Source organism: Saccharomyces paradoxus, chromosome IV (assembly GCF_002079055.1).
Source record: "Saccharomyces paradoxus chromosome IV, complete sequence".
In the NCBI taxonomy this organism is placed as follows: Eukaryota; Fungi; Ascomycota; class Saccharomycetes; order Saccharomycetales; family Saccharomycetaceae; genus Saccharomyces; species Saccharomyces paradoxus.
In genome coordinates, this window is record NC_047490.1 from 880,595 (window position 1) to 897,898 (window position 17,304).

The 17,304-nt window shown below is 39.1% G+C and overlaps 9 protein-coding genes across 9 annotated transcripts; 6 read left to right on the plus strand and 3 right to left on the minus strand.

Annotated features, from left to right (window-relative positions):
- Nucleotides 1-411: 411 nt before the first annotated feature.
- Nucleotides 412-1,917, plus strand: CRF1 (Crf1p; the record flags this gene model as incomplete). Its single annotated transcript, XM_033909564.1, has 1 exon — nt 412-1,917. The coding sequence occupies one exon, from the start codon at nt 412-414 to the stop codon at nt 1,915-1,917; it is 1,506 nt and encodes a 501-aa protein (XP_033765455.1).
- Nucleotides 1,918-2,467: 550 nt separating this feature from the next.
- HTB1 (histone H2B) lies at nt 2,468-2,863 on the minus strand (the record flags this gene model as incomplete). The annotated part of the gene is made up of 1 exon (XM_033909565.1): nt 2,468-2,863. The coding sequence occupies one exon, from the start codon at nt 2,861-2,863 to the stop codon at nt 2,468-2,470; it is 396 nt and encodes a 131-aa protein (XP_033765456.1).
- Nucleotides 2,864-3,680: 817 nt separating this feature from the next.
- Nucleotides 3,681-4,079, plus strand: HTA1 (histone H2A; the record flags this gene model as incomplete). The annotated part of the gene is made up of 1 exon (XM_033909566.1): nt 3,681-4,079. The coding sequence occupies one exon, from the start codon at nt 3,681-3,683 to the stop codon at nt 4,077-4,079; it is 399 nt and encodes a 132-aa protein (XP_033765457.1).
- A 577-nt stretch (nt 4,080-4,656) lies between these two features.
- On the plus strand, nt 4,657-5,325 carry ADK1 (adenylate kinase ADK1; the record flags this gene model as incomplete). The annotated part of the gene is made up of 1 exon (XM_033909567.1): nt 4,657-5,325. The coding sequence occupies one exon, from the start codon at nt 4,657-4,659 to the stop codon at nt 5,323-5,325; it is 669 nt and encodes a 222-aa protein (XP_033765458.1).
- Nucleotides 5,326-5,738: 413 nt separating this feature from the next.
- Nucleotides 5,739-9,803, plus strand: SIR4 (chromatin-silencing protein SIR4; the record flags this gene model as incomplete). Its single annotated transcript, XM_033909568.1, has 1 exon — nt 5,739-9,803. The coding sequence occupies one exon, from the start codon at nt 5,739-5,741 to the stop codon at nt 9,801-9,803; it is 4,065 nt and encodes a 1,354-aa protein (XP_033765459.1).
- A 141-nt stretch (nt 9,804-9,944) lies between these two features.
- Nucleotides 9,945-11,846, minus strand: PCF11 (Pcf11p; the record flags this gene model as incomplete). The annotated part of the gene is made up of 1 exon (XM_033909569.1): nt 9,945-11,846. One exon carries the CDS (start codon nt 11,844-11,846, stop codon nt 9,945-9,947), a length of 1,902 nt encoding a protein of 633 aa, XP_033765460.1.
- A 963-nt stretch (nt 11,847-12,809) lies between these two features.
- Nucleotides 12,810-14,171, plus strand: IVY1 (Ivy1p; the record flags this gene model as incomplete). The annotated part of the gene is made up of 1 exon (XM_033909570.1): nt 12,810-14,171. The coding sequence occupies one exon, from the start codon at nt 12,810-12,812 to the stop codon at nt 14,169-14,171; it is 1,362 nt and encodes a 453-aa protein (XP_033765461.1).
- Nucleotides 14,172-14,316: 145 nt separating this feature from the next.
- COX20 (Cox20p) lies at nt 14,317-14,934 on the minus strand (the record flags this gene model as incomplete). Its single annotated transcript, XM_033909571.1, has 1 exon — nt 14,317-14,934. One exon carries the CDS (start codon nt 14,932-14,934, stop codon nt 14,317-14,319), a length of 618 nt encoding a protein of 205 aa, XP_033765462.1.
- A 532-nt stretch (nt 14,935-15,466) lies between these two features.
- Nucleotides 15,467-17,113, plus strand: HEM1 (5-aminolevulinate synthase; the record flags this gene model as incomplete). The annotated part of the gene is made up of 1 exon (XM_033909572.1): nt 15,467-17,113. One exon carries the CDS (start codon nt 15,467-15,469, stop codon nt 17,111-17,113), a length of 1,647 nt encoding a protein of 548 aa, XP_033765463.1.
- Nucleotides 17,114-17,304: the final 191 nt, after the last annotated feature.

Here is a 17,304-nt window from a genome sequence, read left to right on the forward strand (position 1 = left end):
TTTCGAACTCTACCTGGCCTTATATAAAAGCTTAATCTAAACGGGTAAATCGAGATGTACTTGAGTTTGTGAACCTAGTTCTTATCCTTCTCCTTCCAAGAAGAAAAGCAATCAGTTGAGAGTGTAGCTATATAAGTGGCACCCTAGAAATTGGTTTTTTCTCACAACAAGTTGATTCCTTTTTTGTTGGATCTTATTAGCGGTGGATTTGTTAAGAGGTTGTTTTTTTTTTTCTTCTGACTAATCTGTCAATGGTAACAGTAAGCTTAATGAATCAAAAGCCTTTTATAATTGTATCGAGAATTTTCTTAAAAGAAGGAATATAACTATTTCAGTTAGTACAAAGTTATAAAAGATAATCACTTCATTGAACAGTAGCAGTAGAGTACGGAATAAGAAAAGTGTTCCAGAATGTTGCTTAGTGTGCCTATTAAGAGCACCGTGCGGCGCAAGCCACACATCCCAAATAAAAAAACGCCGAAAGAAACAAGTATAACTGCTTCATGTCCACCAACCTCTTCAACTATCCTTTTTTCATCTGACAATGATGGTAGCTTTGATGCTTTTATGGACCAATCCATAAGTAATGTTTCGAATTTTGAGAGTAGCTATACCAACGCCAAACGGTTGAAATCAGAAAGTAATAATAGACGGAAGAATCGTTCTTATAAATTTTCGAGAAAGGAAAATATCAATGAGGTAGAGGAAGAGGCGTCTCTTGGCGACAGCTCTAAGACAGAAGCAGATAATATATTTAATGACCAGCTTATGTCAGCTGGTCGCAGTACATATATCAGTAATAAGCGCGATGTAAACTTCGGGGCGAATGCAGCTGTAGAACTGCTCGGTTCGCCAACAAGTAAAAGCGAATCTCACCGACAGTACCATACTACTTCGGCGTCTAAAATCAACCAAGATGAAGAGGATATTGGTGTTAGTATTTTAATAGACGATCCCAGCGATAGTTGCCAAACGGCATCGATAAATAATGACAGACCTATTACATTCCAATATCCAGAAACGGAATCAGATATCGATTTTGATGAGACAGTGATTTTCACACCAATGGATGGTACGAATAAGGAAGCGAAGAATTCCAGACCATTCAAAAAAAATTCTGGTAGCGATTTTGAGGAGCGTACACTGCTCAATTTGGATGATGGCCGTTTCAGTGAATGCAATCATTTTTCTACATTAGATGTATCTGACATCTCACATCTTAACGAGAATCTGCATAAAATCAATGAAGTAGAGCTGGATAGACCAGTTGACCACATCCTTAGTCTAGACAACGTCGCAATAAATGTGAAGAAAAGGGACACGGATTATCTCTATATTAGTTCGAGGGAAGAATTATACGACTCTTCATGTTCATCGGAAGACCCGGCAAATGATAGTTATGATAGCGATCGCAACATTCAAGAAGTCATTTACAGAGATGATGAATCAACAGACGAGGACGAGAGCTTACCAACTCCGGATCGAAAAAGGAAGAAAATTGGTTCTAAAGCCTGCGAAATATTGGATTCTAGGAGAGTTGGTATAAAGGTACCAAAGTTACATGTTTGGTCTTTGAGCGGTAAACCGTTCAGTGTTATTGACGGGTTATGCACAAAGTCGCTCTACCAGTTGGGTGATGACATTGGTACTCCTGGAAGTTTAAGCTCAGGGTCAAGTTCAGCAAATTCACAGGGGGAGCAAAAAGAAAATCCAACTTTTGATAATGATGCTATGATAGCCGATCTTCTAAACATAGGCGGACTTGAAGTGGAGAAGGTATCCAATGGTCATAATGACCCCATGGGTGAGGAATTTCTTGATATTCCAAAGGGATCATTATCGCCTTTCAGAGGAAGAAATGATCGTTTGCAAGAGACAGACGCACTCTATGACCTGAAAAATACCAGAGTACAATAAGAACAGGGTCTGCTGTGGCAGCGAAGATCAACTTGGAATATCGTATGATGGGGTAGAGAGAAAATTTGGTAGTCAGAATGGACGGCTCCAGTTGAGAGAGAATCAAGAGGGGATTGAAGTGCAATTAACGAACTGGTCGATCATGTCAGCCCTTTTACCTATTACTGTGCTGTAACTATAAGAACGGCGGCATTTATTTTATTTTTAGTATTTTTTATATATATGCGTATTCCATTGTTCATTTTTTTCTATTAACTTTCTTATTTATATTTTGTTTCTTGTATAGAGTTTTGGTTGAAAATTGAAATCCCGACAAAATGGTAGCTCTCTGAGGCATATAATAAACAAAAATTGTAATAGGTGAACCGCCCAGCGGTATAAGCGCATTCCTTCCGTGGGGCCATTCATAATTATGAGAATGCAATTCTAAAACCGAGTAAATATCTTATGATCATTAAAATTATTAAACTATTATACAATTTTTTTGTTTTATTTTAATTTTTATATACCCATATAAATAATAATATTAATTATAACCAAAGTGATTTCATTATGCTTGAGTGGAGGAAGAGTACTTGGTAACAGCTCTAGTACCTTCAGAGACAGCATGCTTGGCCAATTCACCTGGTAAGATCAATCTAACAGCGGTTTGAATTTCTCTAGCAGAGATAGTAGACTTCTTGTTATAGGCAGCCAATTTAGAAGCTTCAGTAGCAATTCTTTCAAAGATATCGTTAACGAAAGAGTTCAAAATAGACATGGACTTCTGGGAAATACCAGTGTCTGGGTGAGTTTGTTTCAAAACCTTGTAAATGTAAGAAGAGTATGTTTCCTTTCTAGCTTTGCTTCTCTTTTTACCATCGGTGGAAGTAGAAGTCTTTTTAGCAGCTGGCTTCTTTTCAGCTGGGGCTTTAGAGGCTGGTTTCTTTTCGGCTTTAGCAGACATTATATGTGTGTATGGTTTGTTTGTGGTTTCGCTTGTTTACGTAGGAGATATATACTACGAAAAAATTTAAAATGTAAATAAAAGAGACGTATATTTAACAAAACAAATCATCCGAGATGATCGAACCCTGTTGTTTATATACATCAAAAAAACTGAGATGCCCCTTTCTTCTAAACGTTACAAGATAACAAACCAAAGTAGTATTTGCCACTACTAAGGCTAATTCTCTTGATTTATCTCCATCGTTCTCCTTTTTTCGCGCGCTGCACCCTTTCACCCGCGAAAAAAAGAGAACAGGCTTCCCTTTCGGGCGACGAAGAGCGTCTAACCATAGTTAACGACCCAACCGCGTTTTCTTCAAATTTGAACTCGCCGAGCTCACAAGTAATTCATTTGCGCTGTTCCAAAATTTTCGCCCCACTGTGCGAAACTATTGGAATGGATTGTATTTGGTGGCTCAAAAAACAGCAAAATAGTTAACTAATTGTCACTGAAGAAACGCGCGTAGGGATATATGGTTTCTCGTGCTGTTACTCGTTATTGCTCACCTTATTGACTTCAAAACCTTTTCTCCCCCCTTCTCCGTTCACGAAACCAGTCAGTGAATTGTTAATGTTAGCAGTAGGTCTTGGTCTAAAAAAAATATATAAATAAGAGGCTTGATCTGTTTGTAGATTTTCTGACCTTGTTTAACTATCCTCTTATTTTTGCTTTCGTTCTTACATTCTCTCTTGATATTACAACGTCATACAGATTTGGTTATTTCCACGCAAATAAACAAGTTCAAAACAAACAAATTTCATACATATAATATAAAATGTCCGGTGGTAAAGGTGGCAAAGCTGGTTCAGCTGCTAAAGCTTCTCAATCTAGATCTGCTAAGGCCGGTTTAACATTCCCAGTCGGTAGAGTGCACAGATTGTTAAGAAGAGGTAACTACGCCCAAAGAATCGGTTCTGGTGCTCCAGTCTACTTGACTGCTGTCCTAGAATATTTGGCCGCTGAAATTTTAGAATTGGCTGGTAATGCTGCTAGAGATAACAAAAAGACCAGAATCATTCCAAGACATTTGCAGTTGGCCATCAGAAATGATGACGAATTGAACAAGCTATTGGGCAACGTTACCATTGCCCAAGGTGGTGTTTTGCCAAACATTCATCAAAACTTGTTGCCAAAGAAGTCTGCCAAGGCTACCAAGGCTTCTCAAGAATTATAAGATCGGTTCTGGTATTTTAAAGAAGGCAGAAGGAAGTAAACTGCTTCTCCATTTGTAACTATATTAAGTGTCTATTAGGCCTTTCTGTTTTTCCTTTTTATTTTTTTCTATATATAATTTATTGGGTATATAATTAACGGTAACATATGTCATGCATGATATAAAATTTCTATTGTGCCTTTCCATTTTCACTGTTGCTCTGTTTGCTACTCAATCGTGTTCAATTAAGTAACAGTGCTCAATGATACGGGAACGATTACAGAACATAATCTGTGCTTTGTTCTCTTTGATTGTGTGACGAATTTTTTACATCCAAAGGAAAAAAGCTCAAGATTGCGCGATTCTGTCACGCAGAACCGTCCGCAGCAGCCCGCGGTTTCTGTCCTTATTCGCCCATTTTTTCTGATTTTCAACTTTTTCACTCTGGCTAGTTTTATTACATATATTTATATATATATATATATACGCACGAATTTCTGGAAAGAACTACATAATTCAACAGGAGTGAAATCTTTGATAAAGAAACAACACACATTTCTCTCGTAAAGACATCCATACAACATCAATTACAACAATAATGTCTAGCTCAGAATCCATTAGAATGGTCCTAATTGGTCCACCAGGTGCCGGTAAAGGCACTCAAGCTCCAAACTTGCAAGAGCGTTTTCACGCCGCTCACTTGGCTACCGGTGACATGTTGAGATCTCAAATCGCAAAGGGTACTCAACTAGGTTTGGAAGCTAAGAAGATTATGGACCAAGGTGGTTTGGTCTCAGATGACATTATGGTCAACATGATCAAGGATGAATTGACCAATAACCCAGCTTGTAAGAACGGTTTCATCTTGGATGGTTTCCCAAGAACTATCCCTCAAGCTGAAAAATTGGACCAAATGTTGAAGGAACAAGGGACTCCTTTAGAAAAAGCCGTCGAATTGAAGGTTGATGATGAATTGCTGGTTGCCAGAATCACCGGTAGATTAATTCACCCAGCCTCTGGTAGATCTTATCACAAGATCTTCAACCCACCAAAAGAAGACATGAAGGATGATATTACTGGTGAAGCTTTAGTTCAAAGATCAGATGACAATGCAGGCGCCTTGAAGAAGAGGTTAGCTGCTTACCATGCTCAAACCGAACCAATTGTCGACTTTTACAAGAAGACTGGTATCTGGGCTGGTGTTGATGCTTCCCAACCTCCTGCTACCGTCTGGGCCGACATCTTGAAGAAGCTAGGTAAGAATTAATGATCCTGTCCAATTTCTTCTTGATATCTTCTCTGTTTTTTAAAATTTAATGAAAAAAAAATTGTGTATAGGAATACGTATATCCATAGTATACTATAAATGAAATAATAACATATATATTTGTAACTAGCTTTTACATTCTAAACTTGTACAATACCATTAAGTTTTTGGTCTGCTATTATTATCATTGAAAACGAACGCAAATCATTTAACTAAATAGATGATCAAAAGCGCATCACATAAACAAAATATTGTAATACAAATAATTGAGCTCTGTGTAAAAATTTATAACGAAGCAAGCGCCTTTTAGGTTCTATAATTCATTCAAAGTTTTAACTAGATATTCGACTTACAAGAAAAAAAAATTACAAGAAACTTTCAACCCATAATACGCAAAACGAAGAAAACAACCAATGTCAGATGACAATAAGACACCTAATAGGTCGAGCACTCCAAAGTTTAATAACAATCCAGTAACACCGAATGATAAAATTCCTGAAACAGCAAAAAAATCCAATGAAATCAGAACACCTAGAATCCCGTTATTCACGTTTGCCAAAGGCAAAAATCATTCAAGGCCGTCAACCACAACTCATAACTCACCTAACCAATCAACTGATGTAAAACAGGTTTTTCATAAACAGTTGCAACAACCAAAATCCTCGCCACTGAAAAGAAATAACTCTAATTCTTTTTCTCACTCAAATCTGGAAAAAATAAGCAACGGCAAACTACTCTCCCTTCTTCGATCCAAAACGTCAGCGGGAAGAATTGAATCGAAGAATCCTTCACACGATGCTAGCAGGTCTCTAGCAACCTTCGAACAAACAACATTTCCTCTACATGCGGAGCAACAAACTTTTAGCTTGAATACAAAGCCTGAACATACCATAATACCGATATCAAAATCACAAAACAATAACTCATTTTTATCTGGAGTAAAAAGCTTACTAAGTGAAGGGAAAACGAAGGATCATCCTAAAGAGATTCTCAGCATAAGCTTGGTAAACACACAATCCGTTCTTGAAAAGTCATTAAAAAAAGAAGCAGTAAACATCGACGCCGGTGTGGTTTCTGTGACCAAGAACAAAATTATCAAGGAGGATGATGTAGAAGGAAAGGAGAAAAAGCTGAATGTAAGCGAAAATTCTGCCCGTTCCGATGCACTACCAGCTCCAAAAGCTAGTGCCAGTGATGCATCTCTGTCACCCAAAGAGAGCAAAACAAGGAGCCCTGAAAATACGAAAGCGAATACTTCACCCAAAGAAGTTTATAGAATAAACCAAGAATCTACTAATAAGGGCTTGGAAATAAATCGAGAAAAACTAGAAAAACTAGAAAAAAGTAGGGCAAACAGTACGGTCCCATCGGCTTTATATGCTAATGAGACATCAATCACAGCAGAAACTCAAACACCAAAGAAAACCTGTCCATCTTCAAAGAAATTCGCCATTGATCAAGATAAAACAGCATTGTTCTGTGAAAAGACATTGGCATCTTCCAAGTACCAGCCTATAACAGCTGAGCAAGAAATGAAAGAAGATGCCAACCTTAAGAGGATGGAAGTCTTAAAGTCGCCTCATTTGTCGAAAAATCCAACTAAAAAACCTCAGGAGTCCAAAATCAGCCAAGATTTGTCAACTAGAGACGAAGAAACCGGCAAGCTTGTTTCTCTTGCTGGATACGAAGGCAGAAAAAGCAACTATAGTCCTAGCTCTGGAAGTACAGAAAAAATATATGATATGAACACTCCTACAAATAAAAAAAATGGTGAAAACAAGGAAACTAAAAAGAAGTCACTCGAAATCAAGAGCACTAAAGCTCACATAATTAAAGCAGCTGAAGAAATCACCAAACATATAGTACCTGATGCACGAATAAATAGTAGAAAAGTCCTTCAAAACGTACAGGGGGAATCCCAAATTGGTTTGACGAATAAAACCTCGAATGTTATGCCATCAAAGAGACCATGGCTAGAAGACGTACTAATTCCGACGAAAAAGCGCAAGCATAGTGAAGAATCAACTTCAAATACCACAAATCGTACAATAAACACCCAAAACCGGCTAGAGCCCGAGAAGATTGTCCAAGATATCTCGAATACAAAAGAATCGACCAACGAGATTAATATCGCTACTCAAAGGTTAAATAAACCGCAGAGCAGTACTGTCGCTTCCACACAAATAGTTACACAGAAAAATGATACGGAAAAGGGAACTAATGACTTTTTTCAGGTTGAATCCGCTTCAGTCGAATCTCCAAAAATTGACCGAGAGCATGATAATTCGAAAGATGTACCAGTTTCCAAGGCTGTTGAAAGCAAATCTTTATTAAATTTATTCTCAAACGTATTCAAGACTCCTTTCATCAAAAGTGAAAACAAACCTTCTCCTAGTAGTGTTCTGCTGGAAGAAAAGACTAATGTTTTAAAAAGCATCGCTCGCACCGAAGGGCCAGGAAATAAGGCTGATAACAGGTCTTTATCTCAACCAGTTAGTGGAAGTAAGCCTGACTATAACGATGATTTTCAAATTTCTCTATCCCAGCCCTCGAAGAAATCTTTCACGAATTCTCCAAAGGATAAGCAGATCAAAGAAGAGAAGCACTACCGTGGGAGAATGGATACAATAATAACTCACCCAGGAAAAATGGAACTTATTTACGTGTCTGACTCAGACAATACATCTTCAGATAATAATAGTCTAACTGACCTGGAAAGTTTAAGTTCTGGTGAATCAAATGAAATCAAGGTAACAAATGATTTCGACACAAGCGCCGAAAAGAACCAAATTCAAGCAAATAAATGGTTTGACCCTGTATTGGACTGGCGAAAATCGGACCGTGAATTAACCAAGAACATTCTTTGGAGGCTAGCTGACAAGACAACGTACGATAAAGAAACAATCAATGACCTTATTGAACAAGGGATCCCAAGACACAGCTATCTAAGTGATAATCCCTTGACTAGTGTTACTAATGACATCTGCTCTGTTGAAAACTATGAAACGTCAAATGCTTTCTTTTACCAGCAAGTGCACAAGAAGGACAGGTTACAATACTTGCCATTATATGGAGTTCCTTCATTGGAAGAATCGAATAACACTGACAAAAATGATTTGACGAATAAAAATATCAGTTCAGGGAAAAAAAGTCAACAAAATTCTACATCCACTAAATCATCCCAAAAATCAACCACATCATCTCCATTAGACTTTGAAGAAACAAAGCAAAGTACCACACCTACTGCTAAAAACAATAGTGGGGTACCCCGTAGTGATACTAATTATAGCAAACTCAAAAACACGAAGGAGAACCTTTCGAAAGGCTCTTGGAGACAAGAATGGCTTGCAAATTTGAAACTTATTTCCGTTTCGCTGATTGATGAGTTCCCTTCGCAGCCTTCTAATAGCGAGAGACAAAAAATTAATGAAAAAATGCAATTACTCAAAGATATATTTGCTTACAAGTTTAATTCAGCCATTTCCAATAATTTTAGAGAAAGTGACATTATCATACTGAAAGGTGAAATAGAGGATTATCCAATGAGTTCTGAGATCAAGATTTATTATGACGAAACACAGAACAAGCCTGGTACAAAAAAGGCCAGATTTTGGTCATTTATGAAGACTCAGAGATTTATTTCCAACATGGGATTTGATATTCACAAGTCGCGGGAACCTGTTTCTAAACCTACGGGGGTCAAACCACATGAAATCGAGCCAGAGAGTGTGATAGATGTCAAAGTTATACCAGAAAATAAAATACCACAAACGATGGAAAAACCGGCAATGATCAATAAAGTAAACGGTTCTACCTCGCCAGATGTAAAGTCTTTAGTGGGGCAGAACACCATGAAAACAAAAAAGCTGCCAGAAAAGAAGCAATTCATCAATACTTTCAATTGTAAGAAAGGAGAAATAGTTTCTAGTAATGATAAGATGGCATCAAAAAGCGCTTCACTATCTTTTTCAAAACGCCCATCTTATGGCCATCTCCCTGTTGACAAAATAGTTCCAACTGTTAAAGTTCGCGGAGCCACTTCGATCGACGATATCACAGACAGTAATACAACAGATATTTTAAGCAGTGTTGATGTTTTAGGCAGACAATCACAATCTAATACGCAACTATCAAAGATATACATACCAACCCAAGAAACAGAGCATGAAATTGATAATAAGGATAGTGACACCGAATATTCAGAGGGCATGCAAGAAGACGGTCTTTCCTTTGCAGATATTGTTTTGTCGAAAACAGCATCGGTGCTGGATGAAAAGGAAAAACAATTGGCTGTTGCAAATGACATTATCCGATCTCTGTCGGATGACGTTATGAGGAATGAAATCAGAATAACTTCACTTCGAGGAGATTTAACTTTCACGAAGAAGTGCCTTGAGAACGCTAGAAGCCAAATATCTGAGAAAGATGCCAGGATCAATAAATTAATGCAAAGAATTTTTAAGAAAAGAAGGAGATAAGACCATACGGACTTTTAATGATTGGTTTGGCTTTGGCAACATATGTATAATTATTTATAATATAATGGACGCAAATATAAACAGCATATTCTAATGTAATTACTAATTATTAAATTTAGGTGTATATATGCAGTTCTACTCTTATTTAGTGACTAGCTTCTTTAAGTCGTCCAAACCAACTTTGCCTTCATTAGATTTAGTTGAGTTTTGCGAAGTTTCATGATAACAGGAAGAGTGGAAATATTTACCATTAACTTCAATGGTATTTTTCCAAACCCATTCACCAGATTCTTCATCATAAACGCCAGTTACGGTTTCCTTACAAATTGGACATATGAAAGCCATGTCTTGTGAAGTTTCTGGTACAACAACATATTTTTCCCGTATTTTTACCTCATTATTTCTACCACTTACTGAAGTATTATCTACAGAGTTTTCATCAGTGTCATCAACATGATTACTTATGGCACTCCTATCGATATTTCTATTAGCATGTGGATCGGTATAATCGCTTTTATGCTTTGTGGAGATAATTTCATCATCTTTGAAGTCTGCCCATTGAGAATCATTCAAATACCAATTTCTTGATTGAATATTTTTCCTTGTTGTAGTAGTGTTTAAGTTAGAGCTGCTTATACCTGTATTTGCTGTATTTTGAGATCCCTTGATTCTTGTATTTATTCTAAAATGCCAGTCCAAATGTTCATTTTGTAGTAATTTCTCACTCTCTGAGTTGCCAAACCTCTTACCACACACGCTACATTTATTTGGCTTTGATCGGTACAATAAGTGAATAAGGTTATTCTGAACGATGGGATTTTCTTGAAGAAGAGTTTGTTCGGACAACTGTAGGGTTGGGTTATTCAAAACGTCGATGTTAACTGTGGCAAAATAGGCTTTGCAGTCGGAAAGGATATCATTCAATAACGATATCTTTGGCAGGTTCTTCGTCAACTGTTTTTCGTGTGAATCGAGAGAGTAGCTTGAGTGTCCATTTAGTTTTTTATAAAGCGTCACGATGGATTCTTTTGGCGGAGTATATATGAGCCCCTCAGACATCAGAGATGCATAGAGGTTATTGATTTTATTTAGTGACTTCTTCTTCTCAATTTCTTGAAAGGATTCAACGCCGGAAATATTGCCAAAAAGAGAGGAAGATAAAGAATTCTGTTGGTTCATTGTATCAGAATTATTGCCAAATAATGGGATTGCTGCATTAGAGTTTTGAGGAGAAGAACCGGTCCTATCCTTATTTTCATGATACTGCTGCTGCTGCTGCTGCTGTTGTTGTTGTTGTTGTTGTTGTTGCTGTTGTTGTTGCTGTTGCTGCTGCTGCTGCTGCTGAAATTCGTGATACTTCATTCTTTCCTGCAAAACTTGTTGGTCCTGTGAGAAGACCTGCCTTAGTTGCATTTGAACTTGTTTCAAGGCATTGAGAGTCAACTTTTCTCTTTTCAGTTCTTGTTTCAGTTGGGATAAAACCAATAGTTTCATTTTCAACTTTTCATCGTTTGGTTGATTCTTCAGCCTTTCACTAGTCAGACAAGTTAATTTATCAATATCTCTTAATAGAAGGGGAACAGTTGGAGTCGGCAACATTGCTTGCAGGTTTTTCTGGTGTAGAGCGCTAGCCTTTATTAAAAACTGTTCGATTTTTTCCAGTGCTGATCCTTCGAACAGAGGCAGGCCGGTGTCATTAGGATTTAACCAAAGCTTGAACATATTGATGAGTTTTGTCCTTGTAGTGTTGTCCACTAATAAGTATGTTCTTTTGTACAAGCTAAACAAATTCCTACTGAAGTAGATTGTATATGGGCTGCCGACATTCTTACAAATGGAGTCCAAGGCATAAAAAGCGTATAGTTTCTGCTTTGGCATACATTTTTCAATTCTACTCTCAATAGCGTCAACGAAATATTGGGCGCACGAGATATTTTCTTCTGCTAACTTCGTGAGAGTGGTAATGATGGGTCTCGAATTAAAAGTCAGCTCTTCAAGAATACTATTGAAATCCTTGATTATAACTTCTGTGTCGTGATCCATAGTAAAAAGAGAGTATTACAATAAACCTAGTATTTTCAAGTACAGCTTCTTAACTGCTCCGATAGTTGTCCTGGTAATTTTCTACAGCCCAAACTGAAAAGGAAACACTTAAACTACCAACCCTTAACGGTGAAGACATCATCGTCTCATTGAATTTGAGAAATTTCGCATTTTGCCCAAGCAGGTCAAGTTCCCATCCAAAGCGTCGAGTCCTTGAAAAATTCGCCCGGGTAAACTGGAACTTGGATGCTCTAAGTAATACCGTATGAGGGTAAAGAGAGTATAAAGTAGTAAAACCTGACTTTGTTACAAAACTTTTGATCACTTTGAGTCCAGCTTTCTTGGCTAAGCTGGTTTTTTCTTGAACAGACTGCGGAGGATCATTTTGAAATGTTTGTAAATCTATGTATGAAAGTACATCAAAAATTGAAATGAAAAATACTCTGTATAATTGTACTAATCTGCCAGGGATAGGTTAAAGTTCTTCGCTAATGCAAGAAAAGAGCCGAAGCGTCTTGTTCATTAATACCGCTTAGCATACCCAATGAAAAGTGTAGCAATAGAACTTGCGAGTGTGTATGACCAATCTTCGCTCCAACAGAAGTGTATACTGAAGGCATCTCATACTAGTGACCCGCTCATGTAGCATAATAAAAGCAATCGCTCCTCATTATTTAAGCTTGAGTTAGATCTCAATTTTGAGTGTATGGGGCCTACTTAGTGAACATATATCCTTATTGTACTGTACACATTGCCCTTCATACAGGAAAAATGGTCAATGCGGGCAAAGAAAAAATGTTGGCGATATGTTACGAGAAAAGGGTGAGATGGAAATCTATGCCAGATACTAAGTGGAAAAGAATCATACCCATACAATAAAAGTAAATATTCTGAATACAAGGTCAATTATCTTCGTCAAGGAATAAAAGATTGTTAAAGAAAATAACAGGGAGAAAATCGGATATGCCTGATAATAATACGGAACAATTACAGGGATCTCCCTCAAGTGACCAGAGGCTGAGAGTTGACTGGGACGACGGTAACCATTACGACGTTTCTCCCGATAGGTACGCACCTCATCTATCAGAGTTTTACCCAATTGTAAATAATAAAAGACCGGTGACCAGTAATGCTGGCTCAGTCAATAACGATCACCTGGACGACATGAACCATTTGCGTTCTTCTAAAGTGTATTCAAAGGCCCGTCGGGCATCGAGCATAACTTCTGGTACAAGCACAATAAACGACTTGCAAACTTTAATCACGAAGAGAGATGTGAAGGAGACCCAGGAAGCTCTATCGACGTTGTTCAGGAATTCGAATGCCTATTCAGACTCGTTATTAAAGACATCTCAGAATGGGGCGGAGATTGCCCACTCTTTAGAAAATATTGCCAAGTTAAAGGGTTGTAACGACGAAACAGCGGAGAAACTATTAAGTGCCAGTGGATTATTCTATCTTCTGTCCAATCATCAGCTTATAATGTCAAAGTACTTCAACGACTTGTTGGGAGATAATTTAATTGATGACATTGATGAATTCCAGTTACAGACCAAGATAATGGAGAACAAGTTCAAAGTACAAAGTAAAGAGCAAAGCTTAAAATTGAAATTGCAGGAGAGACATAATTTCGATATCTCGAAAAGGAAAATAAGGAATCTGATTTCGTACCGAGAAAGTCTTTCCAGTTTGCAAGCACGATTAGATCAACTGGAGACCCTTAAGCACGACTTTTACATGGATTCATACGAACTCGTCGAAAATACATGTAGTAAAGTACTCAGCAAAGTTGCCACAGTATCCAGGGCGCAAGTGGAGATTTCTGAAAATATTGCAAGAAAAGGTTGGTCTGGGGGTGGGCTAGACGAACTACTTTGTGATGCAGACGACCCGTTCAGCAAAAAGGCCGATGGACCCCATGGGACCATCGGTGGCGATGAGGAGACTGTAGAAGAAGGATACAACAGCGATGAGGGAACGGGTGGGAATGACGTGGTTCTCAACGAACTACTAGAGGGAACCAGCCAACCTTCTACGTCGAAAACATCGTTACCGAAATCCAAGGGTTCCTCGACGGGATCCACATCTAACCATTCACAGTCAAGTTCCAACAAGGAGGGGGTACGAAGCAATGACGGCGGCAAAAATGGCGAAGATGAGGATACAGACAATTTGATGGGAGCGGAAAATTCATTTTCTTTACCACCTACGAGAAACTCCGCTGACGAAACCACACATACGTTGAGACAGTTGTCCATTAAAGAAGACAATGACAACCACGACAGCGATACGGACAGTATGCAAGACCAGTCAAGTAATATATAAAGTTTGTACTCTCTATGTATGCTTTTATATAGAAATGGAAAAAGCGAACAATTGGAATTGTAGTATTTTTAGAGAAACGTTGCATATGTACATAGGGAAGTGGTTAAAAGTCCTGTTTCAACCTTCTCTTTCCTCCTCTTTCTGTTCACCAGAACTTGTACCATTTTTTTTCGGAGGAAGCCTGCGATAAATTCTGGTTACTTTGTTCAAATTGGCTCTGCTTTTCATTTTTGGCGGCTTCCCACTGCCCCGGCAAAGATGGGTCATGAGGGACATTATGAAGCATCGGTCTTTCCTTTTTCGCCACAGTTTCCTTTGCCAATTGAGCGATCTGGAAACTTTTTTGTCTTTTTAGCCTACATTGTTCCCATCCAACAATCGACCCCAGTATTAGAGAGCTCATCGCCCAATTCATCGCCTTCGTCGGGCTCTTATGGTATATAAATATTATGGACCCCATCAAGAACATACTAGAGAACCCGAGCATGCCCGCGTCTCTAAAGCACGGGATTGAAGTCAGCTTCTGCAACGTAAAATCGCTCCATCTGACCGAGTCCCAAGCCTCTTTCAAAGTAGCCCGTTCTTGTTTCTTGGCCAACTGAGAATTGGACAAATCATCGGCGAATTTGGGTGGAGTGTCTTCTAAGAGGATCTTTTGACCTCGCGAGTAATTCGTCAGCACACGATCACTACCCGGTCTATCCTGCTGTTGTTGCTGCTGCGTTTGATCTTCTGCTTGATTTGACCAAGGCCACCAACGCATCTTTATTTAACTGTTGAGCTGCTCGTTGCACACTGCTGTGAACTATACTGCAATGCTTCACCGTGCTGTGGAACTTGATATAGTGGTCCCCCCGACGGTGCTATAATAAGCTTGCCTGCACGGCTTACCCTACCACTCGGAAAGGCCGCCTTCGTCGCTCATTGGTCTGCGGCCGCGGGCGCTTTTTGGTCATTGTTCATATATGAAGAAAGAGCAGGAACAGAAATTTTTCATCTTGCCTTGCCCATTGTTCTGACCCATGCGTTGCTACAAATATAGCGTTTGCATCGTACCAAACTCCTCCATCCCGTCAGCTGATACTCTATTCGGTTGTGTGTTGCACCCTGCTCTGCTCTCTCTCAACCGTTCTTCCTTTACACGCCTTCTCTTCTCAGCTCGCGTTTCTTTTTTTATCCTACTCTTTTCTTTTTTCTTTCCTATATATTGCCCATATAAGTTTGGTTGGAAGGAAAACAAATAGAGCTAGCCGTTGTCCCTCAATAATCACAACAGTACTTGGTTTTTTTTCAGTATGCAACGCTCCATTTTTACGAGGTTCGGTAACTCCTCTACCGCTGTTTCCACGCTGAATAGACTTGCCACGACAGCCGCACCACATGCGAAAAATGGCTATGCCACCACTACCGGTGCTGGCGCCGCTGCTGCCACTGCCACAGCTTCATCGACAAGTGCAGCAGCAGCAGCTGCTGCTGCTGCTAACCACTCCACCCAGGAGTCGGGGTTTGATTACGAAGGCCTGATAGATTCCGAACTGCAGAAAAAAAGACTCGACAAATCATACAGATACTTCAATAATATCAACCGTTTGGCCAAGGAGTTCCCGCTAGCCCATCGTCAAAGAGAGGCGGACAAAGTCACCGTTTGGTGTTCCAACGACTATTTAGCCCTTTCCAAGCACCCTGAAGTATTAGACGCCATGCATAAGACTATCGATAAATATGGTTGTGGTGCTGGTGGTACAAGAAACATTGCTGGTCATAACATCCCCACTTTGAATCTGGAAGCGGAGTTGGCTACTTTACACAAGAAGGAAGGTGCCTTGGTTTTTTCATCATGTTACGTTGCCAACGATGCCGTCTTATCACTACTGGGCCAAAAGATGAAGGATTTGGTGATTTTCTCCGACGAACTCAACCATGCCTCCATGATCATTGGTATCAAGCATGCTAACGTCAAAAAGCACATTTTCAAACATAATGACTTGAACGAATTGGAAAAACTGCTACAGTCATACCCTAAATCCGTTCCTAAACTAATCGCTTTCGAATCAGTGTACTCCATGGCCGGTTCAGTGGCTGATATAGAAAAAATTTGCGACTTGGCCGATAAATACGGTGCTTTAACCTTTTTAGATGAAGTGCACGCAGTTGGTCTGTACGGTCCTCACGGTGCAGGTGTTGCGGAACATTGTGATTTTGAAAGTCATCGTGCAAGCGGAATTGCTACCCCAAAGACCAATGACAAGGGTGGTATGAAGACTGTGATGGATCGTGTCGACATGATCACCGGTACTTTGGGTAAGTCGTTCGGCAGTGTAGGTGGCTACGTCGCAGCTTCTAGAAAACTGATCGATTGGTTCAGATCGTTTGCGCCCGGTTTCATTTTCACTACTACTTTGCCACCTTCCGTCATGGCAGGTGCTACCGCAGCAATTAGATACCAACGTTGCCACATCGACCTGAGAACCTCCCAACAAAGACATACCATGTACGTGAAGAAGGCTTTCCATGACTTGGGCATTCCCGTTATTCCAAATCCTTCTCATATTGTCCCAGTGTTGATTGGTAATGCTGATTTGGCTAAGCAAGCTTCCGATATCTTAATCAACAAGCATCAGATCTACGTACAAGCTATCAACTTCCCCACGGTCGCCCGCGGCACTGAAAGATTGAGAATTACTCCAACACCAGGCCACACCGACGATTTATCTGATATCCTAATTAATGCAGTTGATGATGTGTTTAACGAACTACAATTACCACGTGTCAGGGACTGGGAAAACCAAGGTGGTCTATTGGGCGTTGGAGAGGCCGGATTTGTGGAAGAGCCTAACTTGTGGACATCAAAGCAACTATCTTTGACTAATGACGACTTGAACCCTAATGTTAGAGACCCAATCGTGCAACAACTAGAGGTTTCTAGTGGTATCAAGCAGTAAAACAACTAATATATGCATGGGATGAGATAGAGGAACAAGGAATTTGTAAATCAGTAAAAAAAAATTAACATTTTTTTTTTCTTTTTTTTTTTTATTCTTATTTATGTATGATATTATATTATTATTTCTCTTCATAATTTATTTATTTAACAAATACGGTACGCACCCTTGACCGCGATGGTAGAAATATA